This window comes from Hyaena hyaena, unplaced genomic scaffold (genome assembly GCF_003009895.1).
Source record: "Hyaena hyaena isolate Hyena2069 unplaced genomic scaffold, ASM300989v1 scaffold_1397, whole genome shotgun sequence".
NCBI lineage: Eukaryota > Metazoa > Chordata > Mammalia > Carnivora > Hyaenidae > Hyaena > Hyaena hyaena.
The window spans coordinates 83,909-101,908 of record NW_024082027.1 but is presented as its reverse complement, the minus strand read 5'-3'; the positions used below and the strand labels follow the sequence as shown (position 1 = coordinate 101,908).

Sequence of the window (18,000 nt, the reverse complement as noted above, 5' to 3'; positions counted from 1 at the left end):
CAATCAAAAAATGCAAACTTCCAAATCCATGCACAAATAGGCTTGTATAATAAACAGAATACAAACTTGCAGAATTGGTAATCATGCAACTGAAAGGAAGAAGTCGAAAGCAAGGTCTGTTGTTTGGGTTTTGGGGGGCAGAGAAGAATTCTAAAAGATGGCAGAGGAATGGATATCTTTTACTATTTGGCCTGGGATTAAGTTTTTGCCCACACTCAGAAATTCCATCCTAAGTGCCAAAGCAAAGTTCTTATTAAGATGATGATAAAGTTAATGCACTAACACCTTCCAAGAGAATCTTCCAGGTGTGAGAAGAGGTTTAATATCACTGGCCTCACAACTCAGACTTCCCCAGCAATTGCTGGCACCCACCAAAACTGGAAATAAAGCCTCAACTTTCCTTCTGTTTTCATCAAACTATCTAACTTTCTCTCCTTCCCTTCTATTTATCCAACCATCTGATATTTTAGGACCTGCCTACTAGACTAGATGCTGGTTATCTGATGATGAGTAAACAAAGCTTACTTCCTGGCCACTCACAGCTTATACCCTAGTGCAATCCACTAGGGTGCAAACTAGTAATAATTCCCACACTCACTATGGTAAAGATATACACAGGGTACCATGAGAAACCAGAGGAAGGGCAGGTGAGGAAACTCCAGTTGGAATCCTGGGGAGGAAGTAGTTGAGGTGGACTGTGAAGGTGTAGAAGGCAAAAACAAAAAGGGGTGGTGGTGGAGGGCAATCAAAGTTTCCCTATGTGAGGTCTAAACATCTCACAAGACATTTATTGGAATTAGTCACAATGATTTTTACACTGCAGATAAAGATAAACATGTCTTCAGAAAGTAGAAAATAAAAGCAAGAACAATTTATCAGCAAACACTGAGTTAGCACCTGCCATTGGAGGTGCATATCAGATATGATGGGAAGGAGAAGAGCAATCAAAATACAAGGGAAGAGAATATGATATAATAATATATGATAGAAAGGTCCTGCCCTTGAAGATCTGACAATGGTTGAGGAGGCAAGACATTGTCATTTAAAGCGTTGAGTAACTAAGCAATGTAGCCCATGTTATATGCTAAATAATTAGCATAGATCATAAATTCATAGGAATAAAAAGAAAGAACCTGGTGGAATGAGATAATATGTTTCCCAAAGAAGTCAGTGTTTGAGTAGAAGGGACAGAAACTGATGTAGGTGAGGAAAACACAGATCATAACATGTCACCCTCTCCCCCTATAATCATCAGTCACTTCCCAAGCATAGTTACTGGATCACTCTTTGTGCTTCCATGGGCCAGGACATCCTTGCTCATATACTCCTGAAAACTAAGATGGCTTCCTTGAATCTCTATATCCCACGCATAGTGCCTGCCACCGGGGGTTCAATATATCCACCCCAGAAACATATGGAGCCACTCAGGGATATTTGAATCCCAAGTTACTTTGGACCATGTAAGATCAAGAAGGATTGAGAAGGCACAATTTGAAGGACTATTGAGGGTTCCATCAATACAACACAAAAGGCCCCCCATGGTAATGAATTCTATGCATTCCCTTGGCTAGGCCATGGTGCCCATCTGTTTGGTCAAGATATTGCTGTGAAGGTCAGGGCACCTGGATGCCTCAGTCGGTTAAGCATCTGACTCTTGATATCAGTTCAGGCTGTGATCTCACAGTTGTGAGATTGAGCTCCACATCAGACTCTGTGTTAAGCATGGAGCCTGTTTGGGATTCTCTCTCCCTCTCTCTCTACCCCTCTCCCCCCTTGTTTGAATGTATGTGCAAGGGCTCTCTAAATAAATAAATAAACAAACAAACAAACTTAAAAAATAAAAGATGTTGCCTTGAAGGTATTTATGGATGTGATTAACATTTATAGTTAATAAGCTTTTATTAACCCTGATTATCCTCAATAATGCGGGTGAGACTCATTCAATTCTTTGACAGCCTTAAGAGAAAATTCTGGTTTCCAGAAGAAGCAGCAATTCAGTTGCAATACTGCACTATAGAAATTCAACCTGAGTTTCTGGCCTGCTGAACTGCCTTGCAGATTTGAGACTTGTCAGCCCAACACCCACCCACAGCTACACAAGGAAGAGAAGGGAGAGAGAGAGAGATTACCTTCATGCAATAGGAAGAACATGGTCGAGCCCAGAGATGGACTTGGCAGAGATATGGGAAGGCCAGTGGAGGTGAGGTTTGAGGGACGTCAGCTCTGTTTCAGGATGGCACTGTCGTGAGAGCAGAAAAGCCAGTGCTTCACCCATATTTTTTAATGTTTATGCATCCAGTTTTGAGAGAGAGAGAGAGAGAACACTAGAGGGGAAGGGACAGAGAGAGAAAGAGAGAGAGAGAGAGAGAATCTGAAGGGGGGTCCAGCCTCTGAGCTGTCAGCACAGAGCCTGATGTTGGGATTGAACTCACAAACCATGAGATCATGACCCGAGCCCAAGTCTGACGTTCAACTGACTGAGCCACCCAGATGCCCTAGCTCTTCATCCATTTTGCAACAGTTTGTAAAACCCAAGCAATCAAAATGTAAAGGCATGCATGTGCATGTGTGTACATACACACGCTCACAGACGCGCGCGCGCACACACACACACACACACACAAATGTATATAAAACCAATACAGTCTGAATAAGCTCTGTTCATAGTACCGGTGTCAGTGTCCTGGTTCTGATGCTATACTCTATTATATGTAACATGTTGTGATGGGGAAAAACAGAGTGAAGGGTGAGTGAAACCTCTCTGTATCTTTTTTTTTTAATGTCTTTATTTATTTCTAGGAGAGAGAGAGAGAGAGAGAGAGAGAGAGAGACAGCGTGAGCAGGGGAGGGTCAGAGAGAGAGGGAATCACAGACTCTGAAACAGGCTCCAGGCTCTGAGCTGGCAGTCAGCACAGAGCCCGACGCGGGGCTCGAACCCACGAACTGCGAGATCATGACCCAAGCGAAAGTCGGACGCTTAACCGACTAAGCCACCCAGGAGCCCCAAAACCTCTCTGTATCTTTTTGCAACTTATGAGAATATAATTATTCAAAATATAAAGTTAAAAAAACCCTCAAGCAGAGCTATGAGATATGAAAAAAATCATAGTATGAGATTTGGCCCCTCCTGTAACCCTCAAAGCACCCAGGAATATGGGCTATGGGGTGCCTGCCAGGTGGTGCCCAGGGACTCCAGGACTTAGCAAGCCATGCCTGAGAACAAAGCAGTGGGGAACACAGCAGAGGGCAGCACAGCCATCAAGCTTGAATCCCCACCATCCTCTAGTAAAGAACTGTATTTCGAGAGCCTGTGCTGTTGGGTTTGGTGTTCTATCCTGATTGTAGCTGAGGTCTGGCACTGGCTAGAAACCACCAAGGCAAGCCTGTCCTCTCCTGGACTGTCCAATTCCGACCCAGACCGGGTGAACACAGGCCACCAACAGAGCTTAAGGCACAATAATTTTTCTGGAGCTGAGATTTGCTAATACCCTCCTCACACTTAGCACCACCTGTTTATCTAAGTCTATTCTATTCTATGAATGGGCAGTAAAACAGTTCCAGGACCGCTACCCCTAATAGGCAAGGCAGATGCAGGGGGAACCTCTTCCTCACCCCCAGCACGATCTGCTCTTAGCCGTTTAGAGGAACCTGACTTCCATATGGACACGTTTCCCAGAGGCCAGGGACAGCAGGAGCAGTTTGGGAGCATCCCTGGCTCACTCCACGCAACTACCATCCCCCACGCCATCTTGGGCAAAAGCCATAGATGTCAACAGAAGAGACGGAAAGGAGTTATAACACAGAGGCTAAAGGAAAAATATTTAAAATGAAAAGATTGTATATTTCACAAAGAAGCTTTGGCTTTTTCCTCAGCTCATTTGGTGTGCTACAATGAAGTGTCTAGAGGAAACATTTATCTCTGCCCTCATAGCCTGGGAACACCAACTCTCATTAACTTTCCAATCTCATTCTTTCAGAAGATCCAAGTTCAGATAATCCAATTTATATGTATTAAAAATTACTTGAGGCGAGTGTCCAAGGGAGTCTCTCCTCTCACCGCCCTCCCTCCTGCCCCCCCCGCCCGCCCCCAGCAGTTCTCAAATTACATAAGAAGAACTACTTAAAAAATGCAACCTGCCATGTTTTATTTTGGTAGGCAATTCCAAGGTACTTGCCTGGTAACTGAGAAAGAAGTTCTTGAAAACAGAGGTTCTCTACCAGAGGCTGGTTTGTCCTCCAGGGCACATTTGGCAATGTCTGGAGATATCTTTGGTTGTCACAATTGGATTTAGGGGTAGGGGATGCTGCTGGTATCTGGGGGGTCAAGGCCAAGATGCAGCAAACATCCTACAATGCACAGGGCAACTCCCACAAAAAATGGTTATCTGACCCAAAATGTCAGTAGTACACAGGTTGAGAAAATCTACCTTAGAGTTCTCTACAAGTTTATTACACATAACCTTTATCATTCAATTAAGCAAACAATCACTTGGAACTTAGCATAATCTTAAAGTATTGTCCTAGGCCCTGAGGCTGGAAGCCTGCCTTACACCATCAAGTAGAGAAATGGCAAAGGTATAAAGAAAATACAATGCAACATAGAGCCTGAGTGAAAACATATCTATAGAGGGAAGGCTAGCCTCAGTGAGGATGAGACTGGGGGACAGGAGGAATTGATGTCACTTTCCCCAACACAACTGCAAACTGAATGTTCACTCTCAAATATAAAATTCGATCTCAAATATAGAATAAAAATAACCGCTAAGAAAGATCACCAAACCCTTAAGTATTTTTGAAGCTATCTGTCTTTTTATAAGTTTATTTATTTTGAAATAGAGAGAGCTGAGGGGCAGAGAGAGAATGAAAGAGAATCCCAAGCAGTCTTTGTGCCATCAGCATGTAGCCAGCTGTGAGGCTCAAACTCATAAACCATGAGAGCATGACCTAAGCCAAAATCAAGAGTTGAAAGCTTAACCAACTGAGCCATGCAGGTGCTCCTGAAGCAATCTGTCTTCATGTTTTTATGTACACTTCCTCAGAGAGAAGCAACCTACTGCTTTGTGATTTTGTTCCCTATTAAGATTATTCTCCTGGACACACCTGGGTAGCTAAGTAGGTGAAGCTGTTCTACTCTTGATTTCAGCTCCGGTCATGATCTCACAGTTCATGGGATGGATCCCCATGGCCCTGGCCTCTAGGGCCTCTGAGAAACTGGAACCAGAAGGAAGTATAAAGCTTAGAACAAGGGTGCCTGGCTGGCTCAGTTGGTTAAGCTTTCAATTCTCGGTTTTGGTTCAGGTCATGATCTCACAGTTCGTGGGTTTGAGCCCTGCATCAGGCTCCGCGCTGACAATGAGCGTGCTTGGGTTTCTCTACCTCCCTCTCTCTCTGCCCCTCCCCCCACCAAGAAATAAAATTTTTAAAAATGTAATTCAACTTAAAAAAAATTAATGTTTTATATACTTCTGAGATAGAAGGAGAGAGAGAGACAGCGTGATCAGGGGAGGGTCAGAGAGAGAGGGAGACACAGAATCTGAAGCAGGCTCCAGACTCTGAGCTGTCAGCACAGAATCCAACGCGGGGCTCAAACCCGTGAACTGTGAGATCATGACCTGAGCTGAAGTTGGATGCTTAACCGACTGAGCCACCCAGGCACCCTGAAATATAATTTTTTTAAGATTTTTTTCTAACAATATTTTTCCAGTATCAGGATGTTTTATTTCCTTCACCTGCCCTTTGTTTATCCTTTTTATCTAAACTTTAAAACATCAATAAACATGCAAGTGCGCTTTCCCAAATGTCTGTTCATTGACCTCTCTTTCTCAATATGGAGTGACAAATACTGAGCAGGGACAATTGTCTCCATGTCTCCTTTCCCATTCCCCAAGCCTAAAGAACCCCAGGACCGCACTAAGATGCTTAGTAAGGTATAAAATGAACACAAGATAAAATGGTCTTTCCCCAGGAGAATGAGTGGCCAGATCAAAGAGGGTATGATCAAACAGAAGTGCACCTTACATTAGATTTGCAAGGCAAAATAGCCGAGTGATCATTTCCACAGCAGATACCACAGACAATCACATATCTTCCAGGTCAGCAGTGTGGATGATAAAACTGTCTGGAATAACATCATTGACAAATGTGAGCTCATAGCTAAGCGAAATTAAAACCAGTTATGAAACAGAATTATCACATGCCATATGCCTGTGCACAAAATATTCCAGGCCATCTTACAAATTAAATCCTTAACATATATCTTTGAGGTTCTATTTCATGAATACTTCTGCACTATACTGGGCTATAATGCTATAATTTTTTGTTTGTTGTTAAGTCTGGGCTTGAATCTTGATTCTACCCACCTGACAGTTATGGGACCTGGATAAGTTCACAGAACCTCTCTGAGTCTCTATTTTCCCATCTGTGAAATGAGGAAAATCATAGCTCTCTCTCTCTCTCTCAAGATTGTTGTTTATTCTAGCAGTCTGATTCCCATTGGGAAAATACAGATCATGTCAGTTATTTTCATTGGAACAGTGAGGAAGTAGTGACCACGTGGAGAGATGGGAGAGCAGCAGGCAGAGGTTGAAGTTATCAGAACCTGGAAGCTTCAAAGAAGGACCCTGTGGAGCTGAGGCACAGATTGCTGGGGAAGGGGAGACAGTTTCTGCAGAAAACTGTTGTAGCAGAAGCTTAGGAGCTCATGAAGCTGAGTCTCAGCTAATTCTGGGAAGGTACAGAAGAGAGCTGGACACTACAACCTATTGTCACTGCCAGGGTGACAGGCCATCTCCAGGTGACACTCTCAAGGACCAGCAAGTATGCAAGAGGGAGCATATTTTTTCCCTCACTCAGCTTCAGTCTCCCTCTGGCACTTTTGCTGGTAGGTGGCAAAGGAGAAGGGTGATTGCAGAGAGCTCTGGCTTTATAGAGTTTGAAAGTCTGGATTTGGAGCTGAGGGAGAACAGCTTAACTCATGGCCCATTCATCCACTGGTGCCTACATGTATGGGGTGCTTTCCATGTGTTCAACTGTGGGGCTCTGAGCTAGACACTAGGGAGTCTGGGATGAATCAGAAAACTCTTATAAAGTGCACAACTTGGTGACCATTACAACTTAGACCCTCAGTTAAAATTAGTTCTCTTTCAGGCCCAGTGAGAAACAAAAGGAAAGGACACAGAAACCAAACAAAAACAAGAACCCAGCTCCTTTCTTCCAGGAGCTTCCATGTTTAGATTGAGTGTTGTAGGATGAGTCCAAGAGCAGATTACAAAGTAATATATGTTGGTATGCTTTGAAGGAATATTTAAGACAGCTGTTCTAAGAATTTGGAGAAGCCAAAAAATATTTGGGGGATGGTCAGGGAAACACTCACAAAAAAGATGGGAGTGAGTAAGACCTCAGTATTTAGACAACAGCCAAAAGGTAAGACCATTACATGTTAGAGAAAGCCATAGTCAGGTAACTTGGCAGGAATTTTCTGGGTGATTATCTGATCTCAAAAACATGGAGTTTGGAATAATGATGTGGAATATGGAAGGTGGGGCCAGTAGAACATATCCTGACTTTATTCTGAGGCATAGATAAGCTGCTGGAGATTTCTTAATGAGCAGAAGATAAACGTAAAAGATATACCTTGCATAAAATGGAATATTTGGGAAAAAATATTACATTGAATGAGATGGAATGGTATGACCTTATAAAGGCAGGTCTTAAATTTGAAAATTTGTATAGGTTCCCCACTTTTTTAATCATAATAATGCTTTGTGAAATGTTTGGAATAACCAATAAGCAATTTTAAGCCCAAAGGTTAAGGAACTAAAAGAATTCAAGTAATGATAAAAATTTTAAGTTGGGTTGTCACCCATCCATCAAGATAATGTGCTCATTTCAGATTGAAAGCCTTCCATTGGTGAACATGGTGTTGACCAACATTGGTTTTAGAGAGACTTGGAGGGATTATTGAAGACATTGTGAATTTATGCAAGAAGCAAAAAGTGCTGGGCAATGTGTTTTTGAATACATTTTAGTGATTCATTTAGGGAAAAAATAATATCATTGGTGTGAATTTTTAATGTGAGTTTGCAGCATATACAATGTACTCGCACCTAATCTGTTGTGTTTTTCTTGGCAGATCCACTACAAGATTTTGGCTTTTCTGTTGACCAGTGTTCTAAACACTTAAAGTCAAACCTCAACATTAAACTTGGATTCATTCTGAGTAAGTAAAGATTATTGACATGAAGTGAAACATTGCACAATCTCTTCCTGCTCCACACACGCCTATTTCTTACAGTAACTATAGCAGCCAGCTAAGCCACTGTTGCCCACCATTCTGTGGGATTAACTCTATTTCCATCTCTATTTTCACTTCTCTTTCTGAGTGATATCCAGACACAGCAGAACTCTCACTGAATGTTGTGCTTTTGTACTGAAAAGCTACTCTAAGCATTCATTTGGATGATATAAGCACCTGGAATCGGTATATCCAGCAGCAACGAAAGATAACATGTCAAGCCTAATATTGATGTCTATGCAGGAGAGAGCTTTTGCTTTGTTATCCCAGCAACAAACAAGTCAATCTGTAGCAGCATAGTTTATAATTTGCTTTATTTCATTTCCCAAATAGTTAATGTGATTCCTTACACCTTTGAGAAAGACAATTACCTTCTCCCTCCACACCAATCAATGAGCTAGATGGCTGTCTGATTATTTTTATTTGGCCATAACTTTACAGTTAGTCATTATATGGCTATAGCTACTAGAGTATCTCCTTTCTAAAGTGGTTTTATCAAAACCAGAAAAGAAGGATTTAGCAAACTTAACATGTGGAATTATTCCAGAGAACTGGAGGGAACATTGCTGGGGACCAAGAACCCTCATCCATCTTCATATTTCTGGAATCTTGCACAATATATGGATTCTATGGCAGCAGCTGAGTAAAGGAGAAATGGAATGAGGAGTACGTGGAACATAAAAGGGAGAAATTGAGGAAAAGGCACAGAGAATAGGAAGCCAGCACTGAAGAGAACCCTAAAACTTCCTGTATAACTGTGATACAGTATCTACCTAGCAACTGTGGAGGAAGGCACAGCTGAGAAGTTGTAGAAGCCAGAGCATCAGAGTGAGGGAGCACAGCAGAGGGACTACTTTCTTCTAAACAGAGAATGTTCATAAAAGGGCCACAGTTCATACCAAGAGCTTCTACCATTATCCCCTGTAACATTGCCTCAGTGCGATTTTATAATAAAGGAAGAGAGAGAGAAAGAACAAAAAGAAGGAAGAGAGGAAGACAAGAAGGCAGGAAGTCAGGAAGGAAGGAAGAGAGAAAAAGGAAGGAAGGAAGGAAGAAGGAAAGAAAAGAGAAGTTAGGAAGGAAGGAAAAATAGAAGAAGGGCAGAAAACTTCCCAGAACAGGGCAGACTTCTGGAAATAAAGGCCCTTCTGCTCATGCTTCTATAAATGTTGAATGCTTTGATACACACCAAAACCCACACTAACAGTAAAACTGATCTCTTCTCTTCAAGGAGAGGACATCAAAGAGCTGTTTCTTGACATAGCTCTCTTCACTAAAGGATCGTCCATTTTGAATTTCTCCTATCCCATCTGTGAAGAGGACCTACCCAAATTTTCTTTCTGTGGAAGAAGGAAAGGAGGTAAGTCGTCTGTATTGCCAACTGCTTGCTTGGGTTCCAGAGAGGGATAAACAATGGCTTCCAGTTGAGGCTGGAGCCCTGGTCCCACCCCTCACTTTTGGACCATCTTAACCTTGCTTATCAGCATGTGTTATATGAAAATAACCCTAAAGCCCACTTCACAGGACCTACCATATACAGTGAACATGAAAATCAAATGGAACATGCTTCTGAGGCACTTTACAAACAGAAAAGTGGTGCTGTTAGTGGTGGTACCTTATCAAAAAAGGGCTGGCAGCAGAAAGAGCCAAGAGCTTCACCAAATCCACTGAGATTTAAAATATCTCCAGGTTTCTGCTCAGTAATCTTTTTAGTAACAGTCTCCTCAATTGAGCATTGGACTCTGAGAAAAAGGAAAAAAAATGAAGCTTTCTAAATGTCATTGTTTTACTGTGGTCTTGCCTACTTGAGTTATTGACTGATGGGGCTATTTGGTAGCTGGACTAAAACCATTACATCATCCCCCCCTTACCCTTCCAATTCACTAGCCACCTACCCCCCTGCCATATGTACCTAAGGAACCCGAGAACTATACTCCATCCTGTCCTCACCTACCTCTGTGCCTTGTCCTCACCCGACATCCTCACCAAGGCCCTGAGATGCCTCTGTTTATTTAACGAAAACTTGGGTCTAATCTGTGAGTGTGCTCCCCAGAACCTTTCTATTCCTCCTTCCCAGTCCCTGTGGCCAAGGGGGAGCACACACCTAGCCCCATACTCCAGAAGCATCTGCTTATTTATTTCCTCATTCAAGGAAGCCAGGGTGAAATAATCTAATTATGCTTTCTAAACAAAGGATCTAGAAGAAACTGAGGTCCTCCTCCTGCACTAAAGGGTGCAGACAGAGGAAGTTTGTGCAGGAGAAGAAAATGGGGGATTAAAAGGAGTGTGGGTTCGCTGAAGCCCAGTGGGTTTGCTGTGGTGAGTAGGTAACAGGTCTCAGCTCAGCCCTCCTTCATCATCTTCATTTCTGTTCTCCAAAGTGTGGGGTGCATACCTCTGTTGTAGCACTTGCCATATTGGCCCACAATCATTTATTCCCACTTATCATCTCCAATAGACTATGAGCTTTTTGAGGTTGGGATAGGAACATCTTAGTCTCTAAGACCAGGACTTCAAATGCACCTGCTACCTGGGACTGCTCAGTACAGCACGCGTGTGGACAGAAGGAGCCCATATCAGTAAGCATTCCATGCCAGGTGTTGTGCTAGGAGCTTCACATCTAGTAAATCAATATTTCCCACTCCAACCTTATGTGTACAACCTTAGTACTATTAATACGCTAATGCACAGAAAGCTTCAGTAACTTGTGCCAAGTCACAAAGCTGGTATGGGAGCCATGGCTCAAATCCAAGCAAGCTGGCTCTGGGACCTGAATTTAGTGAGTAAACAAAAGAAGGCCATGAGTTTATTTAAAATCATCATTTAAGAACTCATTCTGGGGGCGCCTGGGTGGCTTAGTCGGTTAAGCGTCCGACTTTCGCTTAGGTCATGATCTCGCGGTTTGTGTGTTCCGGCCCCGCGTCGGGCTCTGTGCTGACTGCCAGCTCAGAGCCTGGGGCCTGTTTCGGAGTCTGTGACTCCTTCTCTCTCTGACCCTCTCCTGCTCATGCTGTCTCTCTCTCTCTCTCTCTCCTAGAAATTAAAAAAAAAAAACATAAAAAAAAAAAAAGAACTCATTCTGTCAAGTGATTTGACTTTATTTCAAATGGGGACTTTTTTTTTTTTTTTTTTTTTTTTGCTCCTAGCTAACCTACCATAGACTGGTCAGTCAGCTTTCCACTCTGAACTTGCTGGAAATACTTCTGATTGATTGGATGCATTCAGATACTTCCTCTCCATTAGCTCATCCCTATTTAAACTTTTCCATAGGCAGCATCTACAGTTAAATTGCCTGTCTTTTGCTTATCTTCCCAATTTTCCCCAATATAAGTGTCCTTGAACCCAAATGTGGAACCAAGTACACTTGGAAGCACTATGAGCTTAGTGAGAAAGAACACATACTGCACCAACCTTCATTCGTACTTCTTTCTAGTCCCTGAATCAAGCCTCCCTCACTTCCTCCTGAATGATGAAAATGGCATCCTATCAGGTTTCCCTTCTCCCTACTGCTGCCACTGTAGTCTTTCCTCAAATACAGATCTGATGGGGCTGGAAAAGCAGGCTAGACCCTTCCAGATAAATCACTCCCTTTGGATGTTCCTGGAGCATCACACTCCTACTTCCCTCAGCTAAAATCGCATCCTATAGCATGTGTTTATCTCCCTCCTTAAACTATGAACTCCTTGAAGGCAGGAATATTTCTTGCACCTCTCTCTGGAGACTTGGCAAAGAGAGCCTGACACCGAATAAAGATGTGATAAACACTTGTTTTATTGAATTTTTATATGACAGGCATAATGCAAGTTTACCAGATCCCCTTAAAAGCAACTCTCTGATGATCCATATATGTGCCGCAAAGATACAGGTGCACCAAATACTAGCAAAGAGTGAATTATCTTAATCCTCCAGGCTTAATAAAACCTGTTCCCCACCCCATGAATAGTTTTAATAGAATTAATAAAAGAGAAGAGATACTGTTCCTCCAAACTGAGGTGTCCAATTCAGTGTAGCAGCTCAAAAGGCTGGTGTTTACCTTATCTGAATGCCGGACAACCCTGCAGTCATTTATTTGCTTTATTGCCATAGGCTGAAACCTGCAAACTCAGTCTGAGAAGCTGGCATTTGGGGAATTGCCAGGAAATTTCATATCATATAAAGCAATCAGAGAAGTGATATACAAATGCTGCATGAACAAATAATTATGTAAATTATACAAGCCAGAAAAACTAACAACTTAAATTTTGAGGCTTCTTGGGTTATTACGCTTTTTTTTTCAACCCACCCACAAAACTATACTGCAGGAATGATTCTATTGAAAGAAGTGATTAACTCTAAGACCAGAGAAAAGCCTATTCAAACCCAAGCACAAGCTGCTGTTGACATATTAAGCAGGCAGAGGAGTCCCTCTGGGGTTTGCAGGTCCTGAGCAGAGCAGTGAGAAAACTTGGTGTCTGCTGAAGGTGGCACAAAGGTGTTCGATATCATTTGTTTGATTCATTTCCACGGCATTACTATGCGTTCCTCGGCACCCTGCACGCTGCTGGTTGTTCTCCAAACCAGGATAAATTACAAAATGGGGGAGGGGGCACCTGAGTGGCTCAGTTGGTTAAGCATCTGACTTCAACTCAGGTCATGATCTTGCAGATCCTGAGTCTGAGTCCAGCATCAGGCTCCGTGCTAACAGTGCAGAGCCTGCTTGGGATTCTGGGGCACTTGGGTGGCTCAGTTGGTTAAGCGTCCAGCTCTTAATGTCAGCTCAGTTCGTGAGTTTGAGACCTGCGTCGGGATCCACGCTGACAATGCGGAGCTTTAGGATTCTCTCTCTGCCCTCCCCACACCCTTTCTTTCTCGTAAAAACAAAACAAACAAACAAAAAAAAACCTAAAAAAATTGTTTTTTAAATGGGTTAGGCTTAGTGAGACTGTGTGATAAAACGGTGTGTTTTTTCCTTCTGCATCTTCCCCAGCTAGCTCTAAGGCAAGAGCTCATTGGATTTAAAGACCAAAGGAGGGGTGCCTGGATGGCTCAGTCAGTTGAGCATCCAACTTCAGCTCCGGTCATGATCTCACAGTTTGTGGGTTCAAGCTCCACAACAGGCTCTGTACTTGGAGACAACTCAGAGCCTGGAGCTCGCTTCTAATTCTCTCTCTCTCTCTCTCTCACTACTCCTCCCCTGCTTGTGCACTCTCTCTCTCAAAAATAAATAAATAAACATTTACAAAAAATAAAATAAAATAAAGACCAAGGGATGTTCTTCTTTTGGCATTAGCATTCATGGTGTGATTAGCAGTTTGAGGGAAACAATCTATATACCCAGTTATAGGGGATTGATTAAGTAGATCATTGTTCAGTCAAACACAGGTTCACTATGCTGTTGCAGGAGATTATTAAATTACTTGAAAACACAAAAATGTTGTTAAGTGACAAAGAATCTTGCTATAAAAGAGTGCTCACTATGGGACACTGTTTTTATTAAAATACGTGTAAGTGGATGCACCAAAAAGCTCTGAAATAGTATACACTTGGGTGCTAATAGTGGTTATCTCTAAGTGGTAGAACTACAGATCTTTGTTCTTGTCTTTTTGGAAATCTCTTTTGTTTTTATAACAAATTTACAAGGTTGTTATTTTTGAAAGTTGAGCCTTGTAGGAAAGAACAGAGAGGGTGAAATCTCCTCTTCCTCTTCCTCTTTTCAAAAAGAATCCTGACCTATTTAATATTCAGTGATATTTGGAGTCAGAAATTCTGAGTCAAAGTGTGGCATAGAATATCAAGGGATTGCTTAATATCCACTTCGTGTTTTTTTCTGGGATACTCACACCTCCTCCCCCTCCGCCCTTTACCCAGCTATGAGTTCATCGAGATGGAACCAAAACAGATCACTGTTTTACTTTGTCCTCTGTTAATGTTCCCTTAGTGTCTTTCTCACCTCTGGTAGCATCAGGTCATGTAGCTTCATTTGCTTTACTTGATCCTGATGCTTTCAAACTGACATCAGTTTTTAAGACTAAACTGGGATTAAACCAAATGTCCTAATGACCACATCTGATGACTAACTGTAGGGAGAGAAGCTGCAGTAAACTTCCTTAATACTCAAGGTAAAAACAATAATGTCAGTAGAAGCCCCAGAGCTTTAGGCTGGTCTGCGGGAGACAACTGTGCTCTTACTCCAGTGGATCTCAATCTTGGGTGGACATTAGGCCCACGCTATTCTATGCAGTGGCCACAAGCCACATGTGGCTACCCAGCCATGGAAATGTAGCCAGTCTAATTGAGATGTGTTATAAATGTAAAGTACACACTCAATTTCAAAGACTAAATATGAAAACAGAGAAAGTAAAATACCTCAATCATTGTGATATTGGTTATATGTTGAAATAATAATATTTGAGATATGTTAAGTAAAATGTATAATTACTGTCATTTATTATTTATCAACAATAAAACATTATTATTGACATATTATTAAATTTAATTTCACCTTCTTAAACACGACTATTAAAAAATGTAAAATTACACATGCAACTGCCATTATATTTTTACTGGGCACTGCTCCTTTATAGCTTCCCTTTACAATTTTGAAGATCCCAACACCCTATGCTGCAGGCTAGTTAAATCAGAATCTCTAGAGGCACAACCCAAAGCAAGTGATTTCAACACTCTGCCAAGGTGGAAGAGTACTACCTTAGCCCCAGGCAGGGATAGTTCCATAACATCTAGCATTATCACAGCATTTAATGCATGCCAGCGACCTTTGCAGGTATGTTATATATATATAAACCAATTTACTGTTTGCATCAACCTTGTGAAATATAGAAGCTATTGTTATTATCCTCGTGTTAACAGATAAGGAAACTGAGTCTCAGAGAGGTTAAGAAACTTACCCAAGGTTACAGAGACAGCAAGTGGTAGAGCTGGACTTCTCTCCAAAAAGCTGGGCTCCAGGAACTCGCTCTAAACCTTTCTGCTACATATCCTTTTGAACATCAAGAAAACTCTGCTGGAGAAGTATGACTCATTTCAGCCCTTTACTAGAACTGGCAACAAGAATTTAAAAGGCACAACAAAATTATAGGAACCAAATAATCATTTTGGGCATAACCAGTCATTATATAAGGTGGTGGTTCCCAAAGTGTGGTCCCTAGACCAGAAACATCATCATCATGTAGGAAATTATCAGAAATGTACATTTTTTGCTCCATCCAGACTTACTGACTTAGAAACTCCAGGGCCAGGGCATAACACTTTGTATTTTAAAAATCCTTTTGGGTCACAGGTCAGCAAACTCTTTCTGTAAAGGGTAAGGTAGCAATTACCCTTTCTGTAAAGGATAATATTTTAGAATTTACAGGCCATATGTTCATCTGGTCTCTGCGGGGTAAAAGTAGTTTTAGACAATATGGGAATGAATGGATATGGCTGTATGCCAAGAAAACTTTATGGGCACTGAAATATAAATTTCATGTAACTTTCTTTTGTTGCTAAATATTATTCTTCTTGATTTTTTCCCTACCATTTAAAAAGGTGAAAACCATCTTAGCTCATGTGTGCTGAAAAACAGGCATTAGCGGTATTTGGCTCACAGACCACAGCTTGCCAGCCCTGCTTTAGATGGTTCTGTTACATGCTAAGGCTCGAGAATGACAGCTCTAAGAAAGATGAGAATGCAGGACTCTTAGCCAGAATTACTGAGCACAGGTATTCTCTGGCTTTCACTGTAGTGAACACTCACCTAAGGTTCAGGATAAATTCAGATTAGGTTACTTTGGAAAATGTAACACCTTTGCTTTAAACTATGCTTTGCCAGTGCCAACAAATTAGATTTGGGGCAAAGAAAGGGGACATAACAGGAAGACAAATTGAGAGAGGCCTATGGCCAGGAAGAAAGAGAGCTGTTTAAAAAGCCTGGCTGGCTCAGTCAGTGGAGCATGTGACTCTTTATCTTGGGGTTGTGAGTTCAAGCCCCACATTGGGTATAGAAATTACTTAAAAATAAAATCTTTAGGGGCCCCTGGGTGGCTCAGTCGGTTAAGCGTCCGACTTCGGCTCAGGTCATGATCTCACAGTTCGTGGGTTTGAGCCCTGCATTGGGCTCTGTGCTGACAGCTAGCTCAGAGCCTGGAGCCTCGTTCGGATTCTGTATCTCTCTCTCTCTCTGACCCTCCACTGCTCATGCTGCTCTCTCTCTCTCTGTCAGAAATAAAAATTAAAAAGAAAACATTTAAAAAAAGAGAGAGGGGAAGGAAGGAAATAGGATGGAAGGAAGGAAAGAAGGAAAGAAAAGTCAGAGAGCAGGACTGATAGCTTCCTCCTCTCTCCACAGCTGCCATTTGTAGGCTGGGGATAGAAGGCACTTCTTTCTGGAGAATCATTTGATCTCTCCAGTTCTCAGTTACTTCATCTATAAAATGGGAGTAACCATAATTCTTTTTTAGGTAATAGTTCATACTAAAAAAGAAAAGATGTGTAACATGCCTGGCACACTGGAAAGCAATAAACATGGCAAGGACATGTCTCTTTGTCTTCTCCTCTACTTGAGAGACCTCGAGGCAGGGGTGAAGCAGCTTGAGGGACCCGTGGGTTTACATACCCAGGCTAGGGTCTCCAACAGAAATGAGCCTCATAAAGATCCTGACTCAAACCAGCTCACTGGAAGCTGGGGGCAGTTGACCTAAAACTCTGCTACTGGCTCAGGATCCCAGGACTTCCTACGGAGAAAATGAAGAAATCTCTTCTTGTGTCTCTGTTTTATTTATTTATTTTCTTGTCTCAGTCTAAAGTCATCCTCTAAACTTCTCATTTTATTTTATTTTATTTTTGTAAATAGTTTATTGCCAAGTTGGTTTCCATATAACACCCAGTGCTCATCCCCACAAGTGCCCTCCTCCATGCCCATCACCCCCTGTCCCCACTCCCCTCCCCCCCATCAGCCCTCAGTTTGTTCTCGGCATTCAAGAGTTTCTCATGGCTTGCCTCTCTCCCTCTCCCCCACCATTTTTCCCCTTCTTCTCCCTCATGGTCCTCCATTAAGTTCCTCCTAATCCTCCTATACGTGCAAACATAAACTTCTCATTTTATGCCCCTGGCTTGACTTCTTTTCAGAATGAGTGGTGGTGGAAATGTCCACTTCCTTGCTGGAAATGTGGCATCTACCCAGAGAGGTGCAGTTCATGCCTGAAACCCCAACAAGACTATCCCACAATGGTCTGACATAGAAAATTTTTCCAAAATTTGAATATGTCAGCACTAACCTCCACCATGAATGAGACCCCACAGCTTTGTCTAGCTTGGAAATGAGCTCAGTTCACCTTAGTCCCTTTCATCCCCTTCTGATTCATCATGAGGTCAACATACTTTGATATCTATTCTCAACAATTTGGGGTTCACTTTGTTCATCAACTTTCCTAGAATATCCTGTCTCAGGAAGATGAGCATAAAATGAAAAATAGAGATCACTGATTGTAGGACATGAAACTGAACATGAAAACAATAGAGATAATTGATTGTTGAACATGAAACTGAAATACCAGTCTGGGAAGTCAGAAGGAGCCCCTACTCCACCCAAACAGAAAGTAGGATGAGGGTACTCAAAGGAATAGAGTGGCTGTCCAGAATATAGTGTGTAGGGCTATGTAGAAACAAGATTCCCAACTGATTATAAACCTGAAGATTTGGACAAAAACTTATATTAAGACCATAAAGTAAAT

The 18,000-nt window shown here is 42.0% G+C and overlaps 1 protein-coding gene across 1 annotated transcript in view; it reads left to right on the top strand.

The window, feature by feature from the left end:
- LY86 (lymphocyte antigen 86) overlaps window positions 1-18,000 on the top strand; it is a 61,484-nt gene that overhangs the window by 25,355 nt on the left and 18,129 nt on the right. Inside the window, exons 2-3 of the mRNA XM_039223623.1 lie at window positions 8,132-8,218; window positions 9,525-9,653. Coding sequence (XP_039079554.1) covers window positions 8,132-8,218; window positions 9,525-9,653 — 216 coding nt within the window. The remainder of the gene's footprint in view (window positions 1-8,131; window positions 8,219-9,524; window positions 9,654-18,000) is intronic.